We start from the raw sequence: 19,845 nt of genomic DNA on the forward strand, positions 1-19,845 counted from the left end.
ACGAGTACGTGAGCCGCCAACGGTGACTGGTAGATAGTACCGCCATCGCGAGTGCGCGAGCTCCTACCATAAATTCGTTGCGCCGCCCTTGGGGGCAAAAACGGTGTAAGCTAACGTACGAAACCAGAGGGCAGCACAGGATGCGATCGCGCCACCCTGCCCGTGGGCAATCTCCCAACTCATCTCTGCTCATATCTGGGATGATCTCTGAAGGATCTCTGGAAAGGGCGGCACAACGAATTTCTGGTAGGGTCTCGCACATTCGCGATGGCGGTTCCATCTACCAGTCGCCGTTGGTGGCTCGCTTTTGATGGTAATGGAAGAACACTCGTAGCGCGCTCTTTGAGTTTACCTTTCACTTACCTTATTTATTTTATCCGCAAATAATACAGGCGAAACTACAACGTTTGTGCTCGAGAGTTGAGTTATACTTTACATACAATTTTTATAAGCTACGGAAATTAATAAAAAAAATAATAAATGTTTCCAAGGGAACAAATAGAACCTAGATGGAAGGAGATACCCAACAACATAGCTTGACGTAGTCGGTGTGACGTCAGGTGTAACGTACGTGTCGCAAGTTCAAATTCTGAAAGAAGGGAAGGGTGGGTACCGTTTTTACACTCGATAGCGCTTGAAAACGCTCGAAAACGCTCTACAAACGCTCGAGAACGATCGATAACACGCGACTCTGCCCGTGAGCATTCTCCCAACTCATTTCTGGTGTCACCCATTAATATTTCGTGAAAATTATAGAAACACGGTTCCTGAAATGCCGATATTCGTCATCGGGGCAAAGAAAGACGCTACATGGATGAATATTCATTGATAATTTAATGCTGACTTTTACGTACATGATTTTTGTTCTTCTCGCTGACTTGATATTAAATTTCGCCCATATCGCATCGTATTGTACTCGTTAATCTCTGCTTAAAAATGATAATACTTCGCAACTTCAAAGGGTCCAGCTAATAAGGTCAGTCAGGAGTTTTACTCGTTTCTTTTTATTAGCGATAAATAAACTTACATATCTTTACAGTAACAATATACTTTCGTAACTCTCAGAAAATATAATATCTATCCGTAATAATTCGCAGGATAGTAATATCTGGTTATACATGGTTATCCACTTCGTCGCGAGCTCTGACGTCTTGAAACCGGTAATAATAATAACATTAATAATAATCATAACAAAATAATTAATCGAAGACAGATTCGTTTAATGAAATCGCATGCGACCTTTCCCCGTTATCAGCCGACGCCAGAAATTTGGAAAAGCGACCGCTCTAATGCTAATCAGGTCATTTATTTAACAAATAGCTCGAACAGCGATCAGCTGCAAAGGTCAACGTTCATTTTTTTTTGCCTTTCCACTGAACGAATCGTCCGAGAAGAAACTAACAGAAAAAAAATAGACCGAGTACATGGAGCAGAACATCCACAATTGCACGTCCTGCGCGACGCGACTCGCGATTGCGGAATTTTCGGAAAAGAAGAGGAAAGAGCTCTTCATCCCGGGCTCCACATTCTCCAATTTTTGTTCCCCTTTCTCGAGAAAAATTGCGGCGTAAAAAGTGGCCACTCTGTTAATTCGAATAACGAGAATGATGACCAGATGTCGCTCGTGTCGGTTTCTCCTTTCCGAAAACCCCTGAAAGGAACCTATCCTTTTTACGAAAGTCCTTTCGACGTCTCTCCGTCGCCGTGGATTTCTCCGTTCGACCGTGCTTCTCAAGAACCGATTAGACCACCATCAAATTTACTGGCATACGTTTTCCTCGTAGGTTAATTTATTTCTCTCTTTTTCGAGAAATGCACTTTCACCCGACCGAGGTCGGAAAAGTGTCGTGGACGTCGTTTTCCGAGTAAAAAAGAGAAAAGAGGGCGAGAAGGACCCGGCGTCCGGAGAAACGCGTCGGCCATTATCTCTTATCGTCTTATTTCTAGGTCGTCCAGGTAGAAGCTACAGATGGGATCACTCGTTTTTCATTTTTTCCTTTACTTTACGCTAATCTACCTATCCTCTAGCGGCTACGAATAGGCGGTAACTAGACAATTGCAAGAGTAATCCTGCCTCGACTCGCACCGCGCGAATCGTCCTTTGCGACTCCTCGCTTCGATTATTTATTTACGTTTTGTTTACGATTCGCAAAACGCAAAGAATAATATTCATCTGCGTGTCCGTGAACATAAATTTCGGTATCTTATCGGGAATTTCCTCGAATTTCAGAGCCACGAACGCACCCTTTCCGACCGCAAGAAAGGGCCAGGATTCACTCCCGAAAAAATCGCCGTCTGATTGTAAGCTTCTCATTGTCTGCATTCGCTCATATTTTAACACATCCCCTTTCAGACGTTAATACAAAACGGATAAAAAAAGGATATTGTCAAATAAGCTTTCAAAAACTCACCCGAAAACGCGCGGATCAGCGATCGTTATCAGAAGTAATTCTTAGCGTTCAAAGGTTTGAAACTCGAGGCGAAATTCGATAATTCGAAGCCGATCTAATGCAATTGTCGATACATTGCACAAACATAACCAGGTCAAAGCACAGATTTCCTGAAAACGCACACGGCACCGTGGATCATAATGGGCGGCAATGAAAATCCACCGAAATGCCCTTAGGGATGAGAATGAGATTCGCACGAATTTCCGGAGAATTATTCGCACGGTGTGGATCTATGCAAATGCCGATCTTGCATTTGCATACCGCGCGGCACAATTTATTGTGCTCGAGAGAAGAATTAAAGGTAAGTGCGCAGCACGAAGCAAAGCTCGCAAGTTTGATATATATGCTCGGCTGTAGATGATGTTCCACGTTGGCTGCAGGTGATTTCAAGGTTCACTTTGCTCCACATTTTACGACCTTTTTCACATAATCATGGTATTCCGATCGGCCGATCATAAACATCTTCGTGATCGAATCCTCTGATAGGCACTACTCGATTAAAAAAGTTCCCTTTATCGATCACGTCCTGATAGAAACACGCATCCGATCGGTCCACGACCTGTGTATCCTGTTCTGCGTGACATATCTCTTTTATGCTAAGTTCAACTACCGCGGCTAATAGCCATAGAAGTTCACTTCATAATGTAAGTATAAAGTAAAAAAACCTCCGCCAAAATGATTCCGCAAAGCGGTGGAGAAAGTTTCGCCGGCAGTGTATCATTCGCTGCTGCCGTTCTGCGGCTATCATTTAAACTACTGAAATATATGTACAGGATGCAGTATTCTCTCTTTTTTTTCTTTTTTTTTTTAATTATTCTGGCAATCGCATAATTGGATAAAATGAAAATTTCTGGAGCAGACGCATGTACGCAATAGTCTGATCGAAAAGTGCGATCCATGACTTAACGCTGAACAATCATACCCATCGTCAATTTAACGGTATTTTAATGAATCGTCGCTTCGATTGCAATTATTGTAAATAGTACTCCGCAGTATTTCGTTGACCGAATCAGAATTATTACTAAATCTGCTCATCGATATGGGCTCAAAAAATCCCATCCCATTTGACTTCTTGAAGAAGAGAGAGCACATACGAGCTTGTTGAATCAAGTCGAATCGTCCGAAAATTAATTTTGAAACGATCGACCGAGGTCGTCGTTGAAACACTCGAAACGGGATGGCGAATCAATTGGTAACTCCATCTGAATGAATTTTTCCAGCAAAATTAGTCCTTCTAAAAATGTTAAGGACTCGAGTGGTAGTTTTGAGAAAATTGTACGAAAGTCGGCAGGGTCGAGTTCAAAATGTGGTAAAATCGTTAAAAATACCCTGACGATAACAATCGGCAACACGAAATCTTCAAGAAATATCGCTGTCCAAGGTGCGACATTTATTTCGAGAACATACTTATTCGACTGGAAAAACTCTTGTATAAATACGTGGGAGCATAATTTCCTCCTCGTATCGAATGCTTTAACAACAACCGTAATCATTAATCATCTCAGTAACTCAATCTACGTCAATGCCGACAAGTGAAGTACATAATTCCGCCCAAAGTATCTGCTATGAAATTCGGACTCGCATTCGAAAATCATTGGCTCACTTCCTTAATTCTGTCAAAAATCGAAGCTGAAGTTGACACTTTCGAGTCCGCGTTTTCCTCGAAACGAAGAAATCCAACGATCGGCAATGGAGCTGTGCTCGTTGCGGCTAATTGCAAATAAAAAGTACTAACAATTAGACCCTTGTGAAACGCACGAGGCTCGAAAGTGTCCGGAAATTCGAGTTCCCCGGAATTCGGCGAGCGAAACTAAGTCTGCGCTCGTGACTTAGCCTTACCAGCTAATAATAATTTAGGAGTACAAAACGTGTCCTATAGATACGTAATAATAATAATAATCATAATATGTATACATGTCCAACTGCGTGTAATAATATGTACCGGTATATATGTATACATACATACACATACGAGAAGTCGGATAAATGGGACAGTAGCCTCTCGCTAGGGATGCGCGCGCAGCGACAACTAAGAAATCGCAGGCGATTAGAAATTAGCATATAAAAATGTTAATCTAACTCCAACGGGGAAAAGAGAACGGAAAAAATCGGTATAAAAGAAATCACATTACGACAGCTCTTCCGTCTCGCGTGCTCTTAATTCCACGCGGTAATTAATTAAGTATGTTCGACCGGTTGTTACGGTCTTGATCAGTGATTAGGGACGGGTAATCATAAATTACCTATCACCGATCAGCCATTGAGGTCTCAGCAACTGATCCCAGTGCGGAACTCCAGGAGAAAACTGAGACTCTCCGCGATTACAGTGGCACCCTTTTCGAATTGATCAACGATCAGCGATCGATGATTCAGGATCAGCTGGTTCTTGCTCCAATCCATGGAAGGGAGACTTACGCGACTCAAGAATCCAGGAATTTACTTTTGCAATCGATTAGCGATCGACGATCAGCAACAACTGGTCCTAGTGCTGATCTCTATAAGAGAGATGCGAACATCTCTCTCTCCCAATCGAAGAATTCCTTCTTGCGATCGCCGATCAGCGATCGACTATCGGCAACTTGAGGCTCGGCAGCATCTGGTCCTAGTGCTGGTCTCTTGAGGAAAAGCTCACGTGACTTCCTCTGCCTGAATTCAATTAGTCCCATCTCGCGATATTGAACATCCGGGTCGCTCTCCTCTTTAACTAACCCCCTCGCCAGTAAACCAAGCGTTCGTTAAAAGGACCACCTCAAGGTAGATATTGTCAATTCGATATAAATCGTGAGCCGAATAGGTTCTTCGGAGATACCGCAGCCTAAAGAAGCTGCTCCAAAAGGTTCTTCCCATCTTCTCCGTCCTATTGACAAGTAAAAACGAATTCAGTCTCGCTAACTATAAGCGAGCAAGCGGCAAGCATGACTGTGCTGCAGGCTGCAAATCGGCACCTGGTCCAGCACCTAGACTGAGACCGTCACGAGCTGAAATGTCCCAGTGCAAATCGGTTATCAGTTCTCTCGATTATCTCCCAAGCAACGAGGCAGTCGCGTCTTCCATCTCACAAAAAAATCGAGTCCGTGCCAGAAAGGACTCCAGACACTGAATGGAAGCGGCGACACGTCTCGTCATCTACTCTTCAAGGTGGTCTTCAGAGTGAAGTAGGGAAGCCGTGCGCTCCGATACATCCACGAAGAGGTCTTAGTCGTCGCTGAGCGACAACTGCGGCACGCGCAAAAGTGCTCGCCGACCTCGACGAGGTCTCGCCGAAAGCTCTGCAGGGCGTCGATGGTCCTGCGAAAAGGTTCCTCAGAGGACCGGCTCTTCATCGGTCTCGCTATCATGAAGCCGATGATTAGAAGACACGGGAGTTGAGGTGAAGGAATTCGTCCTGGGACGCCGGTGTCTTTTCTGCAGAGACACCTCGCTGTTCTGACCTCGAGCTAGGATCAGAGGCTGCAGGGCTGATCTCAAGGACCAGTACAACCTGGGAAACACTTGCTCCTGCTGGGCTATCAGCTCCTTGTTCATCTGGCGCTTCTGTAAAAATAGTTATACCTCGAAACCCCATTCTAGCTATCATATGCTAAGTAACCCATTCACAGTGTAGATGCAAGTTACAATTGTACCTCAAGATACGGTAAAGCGAAAATGAAGTATTCCTAAAAAAAGCGATCTGTATTTACCTGAGCAAGATCTTCGTTGGTGTCGTTTTTAATAAGCGGCAGTTTTCTGCTGTCAACGAATTGTCGCAACGCCTTCTCTCTGACATAGACAAAGGGTCTGACGACTCTAAGGTCCTGTTCGCGAATGTAGTAGTGGGCCTTCATGGTCCTGAGCTTGCCGTTGTGGAAGACCGACGAGAGGAAGCCCTCGGTGAGGTCGTCTAAGTGTTGACCCAGCGCAAGGACGTTGTATCCGTGTTGCTTGGCTACCGAATACAGCTTAGCTCTGACAGTTCTTACGGAGAAACTACAGGATTGAGCATCCCTGGGCTCGTCGTCAACGGTAGAAGCAGCCTGTTCTTCAAAAAAGTATGGGACCTCCAAGGACTTCAGGTAAACCATGGACTTAAGGGGGTCTTGTCCACCGTTATCAATAGTTGCGGCGCCGATCTCAAAGTTGATGCCTTTTGACCTGACATAGAATCGATATTGATGCAGAGTGTGAAGAACAGCCAGAGAGCTCTGACTCCCGGAAAGGCACACCAGAACCCTGTCGTTGTCGCGAATCATATCGAACTCCTGCATAGCTTCCACCGCAGGTTTCCAGATATTCTTAGGTGGACAGTGCCACTGGGGGTTGGTCCTGTCTTCGGGAAGACTTCCAGTGGTGGAGGCTTCATCGTCTTCCTCCAGGCCGGAACACTCGGAGACCATCTTCTCATCTTCGGAGAGGTCGTCCACCCTAGCTTGTTTCCCTTTGCCGGAGATTCTAAGTCTTCTACATCCATTAGAGTTGGACTCGGCACTGCTGCTTCTACGCAGCTCTGAATCCACGGACCTGTCACTCTCGTGGAACGACAGATTGATCCCGCTATCCTGGGAACTGACGGAATTGATGGTCGAGTAAATCTTGGGTAGGGCCTTCATGTCGATTTCTGCGCCACTGTGATCTTCGTCGTCGGTCTTGCCTTCGGCTTCCCGTGGTTTGATCACGTAGATGACGGTCTCGTCGGAAGAGCACTCGCTGGACATCTTGCTCTCCTGGGAGAGTTCGCTAAGTTTCCCTACAGGTCCCGTCTTGGGCAGAGTCCTTTCCGGGGAGCCGTGCCCATTGGAAGATCCGTTGGACACAGGGGTGTCGGGAGAGAACCTGTGCAGCCCGTCCACAGCGTTCACCATGCACCTGATCTCGGATTTGACCTCGCTGGCCATCTCCTTAGAGAACTCCATCAGGTACTCCGCAATGTCGCTCGCCGAGAAGGAGTCCTGTTTATCCTCCGAGTGGTTCGCCGAGTGGCTCCTCGAGTGGTGCTGCGGCGTGTTCTCCGATGTGTTCGTCTCGGAGAGAACGTCGTCCACCTTGGAGATGACCTCACGGATCTCGGACTTGATCTCCGTGGCCAACTCCTTAGTCACTTCCTTCAGGTAGGCGTGCAGGTCGTCCGAGCTCTGGGACAAGTTAGAAACCGGCGACGACCTACCAACCCTCATGTCGGAGCTGCTGGTCGACGTGACGTGTCCCAAAGAATGGGTCGGACTGCCACTTTCATACTCCAGGGAGTTCAGCTCCGTCTGACTGCTGCAACTACAATGCCTGTGTCTAGAATTAGTGCTGATGCCTAAACTGGCCATGGTCTGAGGACTCAGAATAGGTGGCGCGGTCCCGGTGCTGCCCAGGGAATTGCATCTGGCTCTTCCAGGGATATTTTGTTCACTAGCGATCAGTTGAGTCACTGCTGGTGTACCCAACATTGCTGGAGTGACCGCTTCGCCGACGGCGAATCTGACCGGCATTGGAGAACTGGGACAAGTGGCGGGCGATCTGTGCCCATTGGACCCCACAACGACTCCAGAACTGCTGTATTCAGGGAGAGACAACTGGTTGGTCAGCGGCGGCGAAGCGGTTGATCTGGTGGACCTTGGGGAAACACCTTGAGGACCCTGGCCCAACTCGCTCGACTTCTTCCTGTAATCCGGGATCGCCCCGGCTAGTGACTTGGTCAACATGGGCAAACTATGGTGCCGTGGTGAATTCGGGGTTATGGGCACGTTTCCGGTTCGCGGAATGTCGCTGTTCAACCTTCGGATCCCATTTGCCAGCAGCAGGCCGTTGGCTCCCATGTCCAGTGATCCATATCCCAATCTGTAGGTCACGGGATTAAAGGGAACGTCCTGTTTAACGTTCTGGGAGTTGCCCAGTAGCAAATCCTGCGCCTCGTTGGGTAGGATGAACCATCTCAGGGCTTCCGTTCGTTCCGTGAAGGTTTCGCTGTGATCCACCTGCAGCGGGTATCTTTGAGCCATCTTTCTAGCCCTGTTGAAAATGTTCCTGGCGGTCTGCAGGCAGTCGCTGTAGCTCTGGGGGAATACTCCAGGACCGGAAACTCTTCTCTCGGATGTGTTCATCTTCCCGTCCGTGTACCTTATCGAACCCAACCATTTCCTGTCCTTGAAGACGCTGTTCGTGTGGTGCCTCCACTCTCCGGTGTCAGGGTTCAGCACGTACTGAGGTAGCAACTTCCAGCCCTCGGTGGCGACCATCTTCAGCGCTTCCAGGATGAAAGCCACTTCCGCCTCGGACATGAAGTAGGGAAAGGATAACCTGGCGAACCCTGGCCTCAGCATCTCTGCATTCATGTCTCCTGCCTCGGAACCGCTTCCACTGGAAGAAAAGATTCGTTTTCGTTTCTTCTCCAACCTCCACGATCTATTTCGATAATCATAATCCATAACAATAGGCACGTTGTTCGGTATCATGAAAATAGATCCGTGGTCTTAGAAACCACCTCAATATTTTCACTTCAAAGTGCAAACAATAGCTAAACTGTATGGAAGTAAGTATTGAAGTCTTTTAGGGAAGGTTAAGCATTGCAGTATCTGAATAAACTTAACAAGGATTATGGAAAGATTGTATTAGTAAAAAGAGTGAAGAGGAAGTGTGGAGAGTAAACAGGATGAGGCCTATAGCCGAGTCTAGTCGGATCTGTGAGACCTCAGGTCTGTAAAAGTTAATCCAGAGGGTCCGAAACATTTGCATTCAACCATTTAAAATTTGTTAAGAGTTCCGTAGAACTGTTAATTAGACCGGTTATTTCTCCAATATTATGAATTAGGATTAGAAACAAACTTACTTTGCCAGAAGGATCGTCTCGTACTCTTTCGCCAATTTTTCATCGATGCCCATCAAATCGTGAGCATATTGACCGGTACAAGCACATCCCCCTCGAGCCTGGACTCCGAAAACGTCGTTGAGGACGGCGCAAACAAAATTGTGGTGCAGGAACGTCCCTCGAGGGTGCCGAACCATGAAGGAAAATATCGGAAGCCTCTTGACGTTTTGCGAGGTGCTGCCGAGGAGGATCAATTCGGGGATGGTCCTGACGTGGGCCAGAACTTGCCTATAAAAAATAGTATCGTTAGGGAAAAGTAAATGGGGAGTGATAAAAATAGATGAAGGATACATAGCAACGACGGAAGGGGACATCGGAACGTTTCATTTCGGGAATCGTTTTTCCCAAAATATCGAATCTTTTTGAGTGACGCTGCACCGTCGAAGTAGCCATTAACGCCTTGTCGTTCCGTCGACCCCGAAGTTCACGCGTGGGCAGACGAAACGGCCCATTAAACATGGCGGAGGCGTCTTTTGGGCAACCCACGTGTAGAACGAATCGAAGGACAAGGCACGGTTGCTGGCACGAGGTGCCATTTTTATTTCGAGATTTCGCCGAACCTCGCCCTCGTCATCCTGGCCCAGGCTCCATTTGGCCAAGTATTTTTTTTCCGGATATTTATAAAGAGCCTAAAACCCCGAAGACTGGCAGCTAGAGAGGAGAAAGATGAACGCCGCTTCCTGTTTCTGTGGCGCAAACGATGGCGAGGGAGAAATCTGCACGAATACCAAGATTCTGCAAGGCAAAACGTAGACCACCCCACCTGTGCAACTTTTCAGCCCTAGTTTCATCCTATCTATGCCATTGATTAGATCTAAAAGATCCGAATCTTATTTCGATACCTTAATGGACGAATTTGACTAGATGCTTCCTATCGATGAATACAGACTTCTTATTTTGACAGTAGTCGCGATTAACGAAATTACTAATTGTACCAAGAGCGGGTTATTACTATCAGTTCCTCAACATTGCTGTTCCAAAATATCTTCAGAATATCTGAAAAGGCGATGTAGTTTATGAGCACTCTGAAGACCATCATCGGGAGCACCTGCGAGTTCATCGAGCGTCCCGCAATTTTAACGTCGTCGAAAAGATTTACGGCAAAAGACGGAAATCGAACGAAAAGGAAGGAGATGGAACGGGATCTTACTTTGATATCTTGTCCTGTCGAGCGACGATCGCGTGGGGGGAGACGTTCTCCTTAAGCTGGACGGCCAATCCGCAGCGGATGGTCTCTACGACCGCAGCGGTTCCGCTCTCCTCCCTGAGTTCTGGATCCCGCAGATACCTATGGGAATCCTTCGTGTCCTCGGGACTGAACTCCTCCCTCATCAAGGACTTCTTCATGACCACCACCCCCGGGGACTGTACACCCCCGATGAACTTGTGACCGGCGAAGATCATCGCATCTTTATGGACCGCGGTCTCCCCCACCCCCGGCAGATGAGGATTCATGTCCATCTGAACGTAGGGAGCTGAAAATTTAAGAAATTCATAAGACCTTAAAAACCCGTATTATAAGAAATCGTAAAATATCCTGGCGATTTGAAAGTGGGGCGATATATTCATGATACAACCTGAATTAATCAGCGGAATGTCTTTCTAGAGCGATATAAAGTCTGGTCTAGAACTTGTTCTAGACCAGACTTGAGCTTGTCACAGCCACAATTAGGCCTCACGGATGCAATTTAGCCGGCATAATTACCAAGATAGCTAGCTGTGTGCACATAGAGGATATAAGGCCAGCGAATCGCCTCGCGCGTCAGCGACTCAGCCAAGGTACGTGCCTCGTAGTAACCGATTCCGATATATGGAGATACGGTACCCCAAGGTCGATAGTTATCAAAGGCATTTTCAAAGAATATCTACACCTTTCACTTTTTCTCTCCATGATTTTTCCTATAAATCAAGGAAAGAGCCCCAGGAGAGACTGAAAATATCGCTAAAATAGCTTCCGGGCTGATGTAGATCCATTACGGTAATGTGAGATTAATTTCGCCGGCCAATAATGTGATCAACCATATTAACCATAAATATCGTTCCCAGTACCTCACATACGCTAACGTCAATTAAACTAATTTAAATATTTAACTTCCGTCGATCTGACACCTATGAATTGAGCATAACCTATGTAAGCTCCCTTTTTCTCCAATTCCACTCTTTAATTCCTACTTTTCATCTTATACATCCAACTCAATACGAATTGAATCCTACTTTAGGCCAACAAGTAGAACGAATGGAAATGTTTGCAACTTTAAGGTCTAAAGTAGAAACGTTTTCTGAAAGTCACTTCTTTCTATACTATCCCGAAACCTGTTTGACTTACACTAAGAGGCTCTAAGAACAAAAGTGCGGATCAAGATCAAACTCGAGCCGTTCTTTTTAAGGTGACCCTGAATTAGTTGCAGTTATTCCGAGGGCACGAGATCGTTCTCTAATTATTGGATATTCCGTAAGGTTTTATCGGCTCTTCGGCAGAAACTCGGGAATAAATTGCGAGCGATTCGCTGACGCGGTCAGGCCGCGAAAGGAGCGGCCGAGGCTCGCTCCGGATTCTGGGACGAGAGGTGACCCACCGGCTGACGTGTAGTCCCAGATCCCGAGGGCACCGTGCTGGTGCAGGAGTAAGGTCGTGGCCACGTCGTCGGCGAGCACGCCGGTGATGCAGCTCGCTGCACTGAAACATCCCACCATTTGCGATGCACCGGAGGCTCTTTCGTTGATGAGCTTGCGTTCCAGGTCATTCAAATCCAGAAAACCTTCCTTGGTCTCCGCGATGCGGACGATCTGCAAGCAATCGTGACATCAGCTTCGAATACGAGACAAGACCGATAATCGAGGGCGAAGTTGAAATTTCGAAACATAACAAATATCTTTAACTAAATCTTTTTCAGCACGAATGACCCATAAGTTCGTCACGATTAAAGATTCAACATTTTATCGTATTATTGTTTCTAAGCGAGGAATTGAAAAACTCCCCGAATGCTGGGAAGAAGTCGTAAACAGCGAAGGAGAACATATTAATGATTAATATTGATGAATTTTATTTCTTAACCCTCTATAGACATGTTTGTTGTTCAAGCCAAAAGAAAACCGATATAACGCGAAATTTTCAGATATTAACCTCCTAATATCAGAACACTATTTATTAACAAATTTACAATTTCTATAAATTTGTATGAAATTGTGTATAAATGTATAATTTGTAAACAAATTCCTTGTAGGAAGACCTAATGAGACTTCAAAAATATTTCGGCACGGGGATGTGACTTCATAGGCATGTAGCATTATCGAGAGTAAGCAAGATTTTTTCCATCCAGAAAACGGACGTACTTATAGGGCAACCTTATATATTTTATATTGTGGATCCGAAGATCACAATTTCATTTATCGAGGGGTTTGTTTCTCACCTTGACTCCGTATTCTCTCCAGGGTCTTAGGTTCGCGTGGTGTTCAAAGGGCCCCACGAAGACCACCGTGGACTCGGATAGGTCCAGATGGCGAAGAAGGGTTCTAAGGGCACCGGCCGTTCCGTGACCCGTGAACAAAACTGCATCCTGTTCGCCTGCACCCACGGAATGCCTAACGATGTCTCTTGCCTCGTGTCTGGAATAGTTCGTCGGTGGTTAAGGGCTTAGGTTAAGGCCGAGGGATTCAAGAAGCCGAGTTAAAGGTGAACAGGCACCTAAACATTTCTCTACGACATTTATAAGCCTGGGGAGCTGAAAGAGCTCTTGCGAAAGCTCCTGGAATTGTTCCCCAAGGTTCTTTAAAACTTAATCAAAAGATCCACTTTGAAAACGCCAGGAATTTTCCCCGCAACTTTTCAGAGCTTAATCAGAAAACTGCACGACTACTTTCAACAAATTCCCGAAATTATTCCAGAAGGTATCTCGGAGGTCGATAAAAGCTACGCGACTTGAAGGAATTCCGGGAATCGTTCAGCTGCTTAAAAAATAATGAAAATTCCTAACCCAGACTCTCGTTATCCTTCGGATTCAAGGGTACGGAGAGACCCCGAAGACCGGCAATATCGGGCAAAATTTCGCCTCCGTGATCAATACTTGGACGTACTACACAAAGTGCAGTAGCCAAAACGGTGAACATTTAACGAGCGACTGCAGAGCCATTCGCATTTCGAGGTTTCACCCTCGCTGTAGAGGCCGATGAAGTGGCTGGGGGGAGAAAAAGAAAGAAAATGGCTTGGGGTCCTCTATCTAACCCAACCCGACCTGACCCCAGGGTCGGGGGGTCCAGCAGAGGTTCGCAACAAGAAAGTCGCGATGCACCGCGAGTGCATCGCGCTCCGAGGCATGCAATGCGCCAACGCAATGCAGAATGGTAAAATAAATGCAGGAGTGATAGAAAGCGCGGTAGCCTCGCGAGGGCCGAAGTTGGTTTACGAGCAAGGAAGTGATAAGATTGCGTCTCTGGTCGACGCGAACATTTTTTACCAATCACTTGTTGTGGCGCGGTGTTCCAAACGCGGGAGATAATGCGAGTACTATCTCCAGGCGATAGTAGGTTAACCGCGCGTTTAATTTGCGGTTCACCTCGGCCTGGGGCAATTATCTGCACTTCCGACGTCAGGAACGAAACAGACGTAAATGCAGGCCGTTCAGAAAAAACAATGATTCCCAATTTCGAGCAATTTCTTACCTCATCGGATAATTTATAGTCCCTTTCAAGCGACTTCTAATAACGCCCCGAAATAATAAAACGCAGATAAAGCCGTTCGGTATCTATACCAAAGTAAATATGATTAAAAGGATTAGATCAATCAAAAGACAAACGCAACTATAATTTAAAAGATTCAATTACATAATAGATAACCACGAATAAAATAAAAAACATACAAATTACGCAATGGAACGTATTGTACCGGTGAAAACGTAATAAAGTGCAAAAGAGTAAATTACGACGACGTGGAGCGTCACTCGGGGTAAAACAGCCCCTTAAGGGTGCGGGGAGTTCAGCAATGGAAGGATATACGCAGAATTTCCATGAGGTAGAGGGGGTGCGGGAAATGTCGAGGCCAAGTCACCCTCGTCCTCGAGGAACGGTCAGGGACATTGGATTGCCATCGTTTCCCGAAAACACCCCCCCAAAGCCCCCCCGGGGGACACCCTAACCTTGCTTCCCCTTAGCCCACGCACGTGCGTGGCTCGTGCTCGGGGGCAGAATGCGGAAACTCTTTTCGGCGAGAGATTCTTTGTCCTAGGCGACTCCTCGACCAAGGGTCGGTGCGTTCGGCGGATATTGATCTGGGACACCCTCGGCCCGGAAGACCCACCCCCGCGGCTCCGTGACGGGGGTACCAACCAACCCCACCACGAGCTGGGGTTAACCGTTGCCCTACATACGAGTACGCGCCCTCGTTGAGCATCGACCTGCGTTAACGAGGAGGCACCCCTCCGGGCACGGCTTGGCCGAGAACAATGGAACGGTCGCGCAGAAGGAAAACTAATAACAAAGCGAAGCGCTCGGCTAATGACCGCGGTGCTTGATTTCGAAATAAAAAAGAAAGAAAGAAGCGATGGGGTTGTACGCGCGACTGTTGACCGGCGACGGCTACTTTTGGAGGTGCCGACGAGAAAATGGAATATCACAAAAAATGGTAAAGCGTGGCGATCGTTATTTTATGAATGTTTACGTTGCCGAGGAACCGATCCAGGATAATCGTCTCTACGAGTCGAAGAGAAAAATTGATAATAAAACAGAATGCGATTGAGGACGTGACTTGCAATTATTGTTAATTCATTTTGAAACTATAAATGGGGAGGAACTGGTGTGGCAAGATAATTGGTAAACATTACGGAGTTGCCTATTCCGCGTGGGACATGCTCGCCTTCACGAGGAACTAACCTATGTTAACGAGGAGGTCAGTCTCCGAGAGCAGGGCTTACGTAAGAATAATTAGCGGAATGGAATGAGCAAATAAAATGAAATTTATACCATGGAAAAATACGAATCTGGATTAAGCTGATTTCGGCCTAACGGGGGTGAAGTGATCAGAAAATAAAATCAAGGGAAAGAAGTAGGAAGAGCAGCTCGAGACCAGCTGTTGCAGGGACCAATAGACAATTTCCCAGCTGACATGGCAGAATAATCGCACTTGTTGCAACAGTAACTACTAGTTGCTCGACAAGTTGTCGGGTTTACCGACTCCGAGGCAGCAAACCGGTCCAACTAATTCAACGAGATTAACTCCTAAGAAGGGACCCTCGACTGAAAATTCGTTTATCCAAACCGCATTATTCCTCCACCTTGCTTCCGACAGACATTCAATTTTTTTTTTTTCTTGCGACAAGTTCCTCGTTTCTCTCCCCTCCATCCATTCCCACTATTTACTTCGCAGCTTTTCCAGAGGGGAACCGAAAGGTCGAAACTATTGATGGGAACTAAGGGAGCAAAACGAACGTCCCTTGGCAACGACATCAACATCGACCGCGATAACCCAATTGACAACTCCGGGGACGAGTGTCGCTATGATTTCGGCAAATCACCGGCAATCATAGGTAATTTACGGTACGTACCTGAAGAGAGATGATTGTAAACTGCAGATCGAAGTCGAAGCTCGGGTGTCGCCAAGGCACGGAAGCACCTCCTTGCTGATGTACTCTTCGAGGAATTGCAGGGATCTCCCCGATGCCGTGTAATCGCAATAGACCACTGAAATGAAACACGAGAGCCACTATTAATTTCTCACAACGAATGTCACAGCTTTGTAATTTTAGAAGCCATTGAAACAAAGGTAACGCACCGATCTCCCAGTTTCGCAGGCTTGGCATAAATATAACACGTCAAGTAGGCGTATCATGCGCCATGTACCTATGCTGCAGAGGCAGAAACAACGCAAACGAATTCTGATTCATCTACGCGTTTCCGGAGTTGTAATTATTGATCCAATCATCGTAGAAAAACGGAGGAAAACTAGTTGGGAGATAGTTAAATTTTAATATTATACTTTATTAATAAGGATATAAGGGTGTATTTGAGATTTAGCATGAGAGCCTAGGTAGAATTCATTCTATCTTATTCCATATTCCTGTATCTTACATTCTCGTATTATACTTCGAATCCTCACGTCCGTTCATGAGGTAATCCTTATATGAGGTAAACATTTCAGACTGGGGTTCTGCAAATTACAGGGACCTCCTCGATGCCGTATAATCGTAGTAGCCCACCGAAATGAAATCTGAAAGCTGTCATTAATTTTTCACTACGAAATGTCACGGCCTCGCAATTTTAGGAGCCACAGACACAAAGGTAACGCACCGAGTCTGCCAGTTTCGCCGGCTGGGCATAAATGTAACACGTCATGTAGGTGTATTGTGCCCATGGATGCTGCATAAGCAAGAATGACGCAAACGAATCGACGCGTTTCCGCAACAACTGAAGGTGGCAGTTAATCTTCACCCACCCAGGAACCATATTTCACCTCCAAACATCCCTACCTCATCACCTCCCATTAAGTTGAATCATGTGGACGGAGAGAATAAATTATCAGTTAAATGCCCTGCTACCGTCCGAAGGATACATTACCTCGCATACTTCGCCCTGCCACGTTCTTTATTCCTCTCTCTCTCCGCGTTTCTAGTGACGTGAAAAGGTGTTTATGGAGGTTGAATCAGAAACGGAGGAAATATGTAAAACAGGGCGCCGTTTATGATCCGGACTGACCGTGGAGCTCGTGATTCATGAAAAGTGATGCATGAAGTGCTTCTGGCGCATCAGCCGACCTTTCAGGGTCACATGAATTTTCTCGAGACGTTCCGAGGTCCGACCTACTTCGGGAGAAGTTCTCTCCGGAACGTTTTAGAGGTGAATCCTTGTTCTTGAAGAATCCTTAAGGGCACCGCGCGGAAATGGCCTCTTCTTAGACTTTATCAGAGGTCAGACATCTCGGCGAGGGATCGCCTGCGTCACCAGCCGGCGCTGGTCGAGAAAATTCCGATTCCAGTTCGCGATTGGCGAATCTGAGATATGGAATTGCCCTTGGGAGCACAAAGACGTCCGGCAAATGCCGTCGATTACGAGCGAATCAGCGCGATTTTGCGGGATCGAGACTCCCCCGAAGGTCGCTCGTTGCGATCCCGAGGCATCGACGGAGCCGGAGAAATCTGGAAGTCTTGAGATAAGTACTCAACCAACACTTTGACGGACTTTCGGGGTTAATTTTCTTGGTCGTCGTCTCATAAGCTTGCTGACGACATGTAGATCGATAGATCCAAAAGTCCGATCCCACCCCAGCAAGCAAAAACGTGTGACAAGTGGTATTGATTACGTGCAAAGATTTTTCAACGAGATTTTTTTGAGATCGAGACTCCCCTGAATGTCGTTTGTTGCAATCTCCAGGGGTTGTCTGAACCAGAGAATTCAAAAAATCTTGAGAAATTAACGTTCAATGATCACTTTGGCGCACTTTTGGAGTTAATGTTCTTGAGCATCGTTCCATGTGCAAGCAGCCGACCGAGGATCGACAGATCAAAAAGTCCGGTCAGATCCCAGTGAACGTTTGGTCGACTTCGTAAAGGGGTACCGTTTGGCGCTTGGAGCGAGTCTAGTCTCTCTTCGAGGTCCCCCGGGGTTGAGTTTAAAGAAAAACCCATCAGCTGGAGAACCAGACCCGACTGCCGGTTTATAAGGAAACCGGCGCGCTGGATCGCGATCGAAAGGTAATCATGTCAGCCGGATCGCTCCCAGGCAAAATCCATCGCTGGTTGACCTGGACTTTGCTCGAGGTTCGTCATCGCCGAAGACGATGCTCGGTCGCCGAATGGTCTACCGATTCTCGGTGGGTGAAGTCGACCTCGGGGAGCAGTCCGGACCGGGTGATGACGCGAGACGTTGACTGGTTGGATCGTTGCTCGAGCGGCGGAAGGAACAGTGCCAGAAAAAAAAAAACAATACTCGGGTCGCTCGTGACGTCGATCCCGCCCTGGGAACCTCATCCCAACTCAAACTGGTTGATGACGTGTCGGATGCGACGCGGGGAGAGGACGTCGACAAAGGCGACGAATGATCGTCCTGGAATTTGCTGATTTCGTCCTGACGTCACCTCGATGTCAAGAACTCTATTCAGAACTAATTCAGATAAGATGACGATCGTTGACACTATTGATAGAGTAGGAACTCGCGAAGGCGATCACATATGATTCTAATATTCGAAATATCTCTTCGTGCCTTAGCTTTGATAATCGATCCGGACTCTCGGGTGGTAGGACTCCATTGAACCCGACGAATCACTCGTGATTGAAAAATTTCGTTTCAGTCCACAAGAAGGACCATGGACTTTGGTAGGCGCGAGTTTTTAGGACCGGCTGACGAGTATCGGACAGCGACCACTTTTTGCTCCGAGTGCCATCCGAAAGACGTCTTCCCTCAGAAGAGCCAAGCGTCGAAGAACGGACGGGCCTTCGGGAAACAGTCTCCGGTTTTACGACTCCCGTTAAGGAGTCCCGCCCGGAGCGAAGCGAGAAACGGCTATAAGAAGGGGAATCCCGCGAAAAGGACCAACATCAGAAGAAGAGCGATCTCTTTCTCCGTCTCCTCGGGCCATAAAGTCTGCCAGACTTCGAGGCGGCTCCGCGTCTTATCTAGGCGCTCGTTAACCCAATTGCAGAGAAGCCCGTCTCGGAATCGAGATTCCACGAGCCGCGCGATCTCCTGGAGGCGACGCTATCAGGCCGCCTTTTCTAGATCGATGCTTCCCCTCATCGGTCCCAGACAATTTTTACTGATTTTTTCCCTACCACCGATATTTCGTCAACGTCCACCGAGCAGAGGTCCACCCACCAGGGGGAACCTCTTCGCCGAAAAGGGACCCGCAGGTGCAATTCCTGGACCCGAAGGTTGCGGACCGAGCCGAAGGTCGTAAAGCGTCGCGGTGACTTACGTCCCTTCAGGGAAGGTCTGTAAGTTGCAGGTGCAAGAACGAAGCGGAGAACGTTTGCTCCTCTCGTCTCCTCTCAGCTCGGCTCTTCTCTCCGAATCGGACCGTGGGAGGGCTGGTGAATCGCCAGCCGACGCAATAATGGCGCGCAGGTGTTCCTTGCGAAACTGCACCGCTTCGAACTGGCACGACCGGCCAAATTATGCGCGGCTTCTGCAGCTGGACGAGTCGGGTCGGCCACGTAATGCCCCCGGGATTGCGCAATACTTCTCGAAGGATCGCACGGCGACTTTGGGGACCATTTTTTTAGGGATCAGGGAACGAAAAGTGACGCACTTCTTTTAGCTCGCTCGGGCCACAAAGAGGGATATAGAGGGATATAGAGGGATATAGCGGGATATAGCGGGATATAGAGGGACACGGTGGCACTAAGCGGGACAAAGCGGAACTCGACCCAGTTTCGGGGGAACTCCTCGCTGCCGGGGTCGGGCGCGACCACGTGACTCGGCGTCATGCTGTCTGCAGCCGCCAGCGCGGGGATTCCCTGGACGCGTTTTTCCGCACTAACTCGCCGGGCGTGACCCGAATCGATCCCTACCACGTGCGGAGCCACGCACGAATGGAACGAGACCTCTCGCGTCATCTCAAATAAAAAACATGGATATAGAAGG

The 19,845-nt window shown here is 47.4% G+C and overlaps 1 protein-coding gene across 1 annotated transcript in view; it reads right to left on the reverse strand.

Annotated features, from left to right (window-relative positions):
- Positions 1 to 988: 988 nt before the first annotated feature.
- The window catches only part of LOC105700732, a 69,579-nt gene continuing 50,722 nt past the window's right edge, over positions 989 to 19,845 (reverse strand). Inside the window, exons 2-8 of the mRNA XM_012426917.2 lie at positions 15,816 to 15,951; positions 12,690 to 12,885; positions 11,856 to 12,066; positions 10,430 to 10,754; positions 9,241 to 9,507; positions 6,131 to 8,771; positions 989 to 5,984 (exon numbers count right to left, since the gene is read on the reverse strand). Coding sequence (XP_012282340.1) covers positions 5,754 to 5,984; positions 6,131 to 8,771; positions 9,241 to 9,507; positions 10,430 to 10,754; positions 11,856 to 12,066; positions 12,690 to 12,885; positions 15,816 to 15,951 — 4,007 coding nt within the window. The 3' untranslated portion in view covers positions 989 to 5,753. The remainder of the gene's footprint in view (positions 5,985 to 6,130; positions 8,772 to 9,240; positions 9,508 to 10,429; positions 10,755 to 11,855; positions 12,067 to 12,689; positions 12,886 to 15,815; positions 15,952 to 19,845) is intronic.

Source organism: Orussus abietinus, unplaced genomic scaffold, assembly GCF_000612105.2.
Source record: "Orussus abietinus isolate OABI.00-Male unplaced genomic scaffold, Oabi_2.0 scaffold363, whole genome shotgun sequence".
NCBI lineage: Eukaryota > Metazoa > Arthropoda > Insecta > Hymenoptera > Orussidae > Orussus > Orussus abietinus.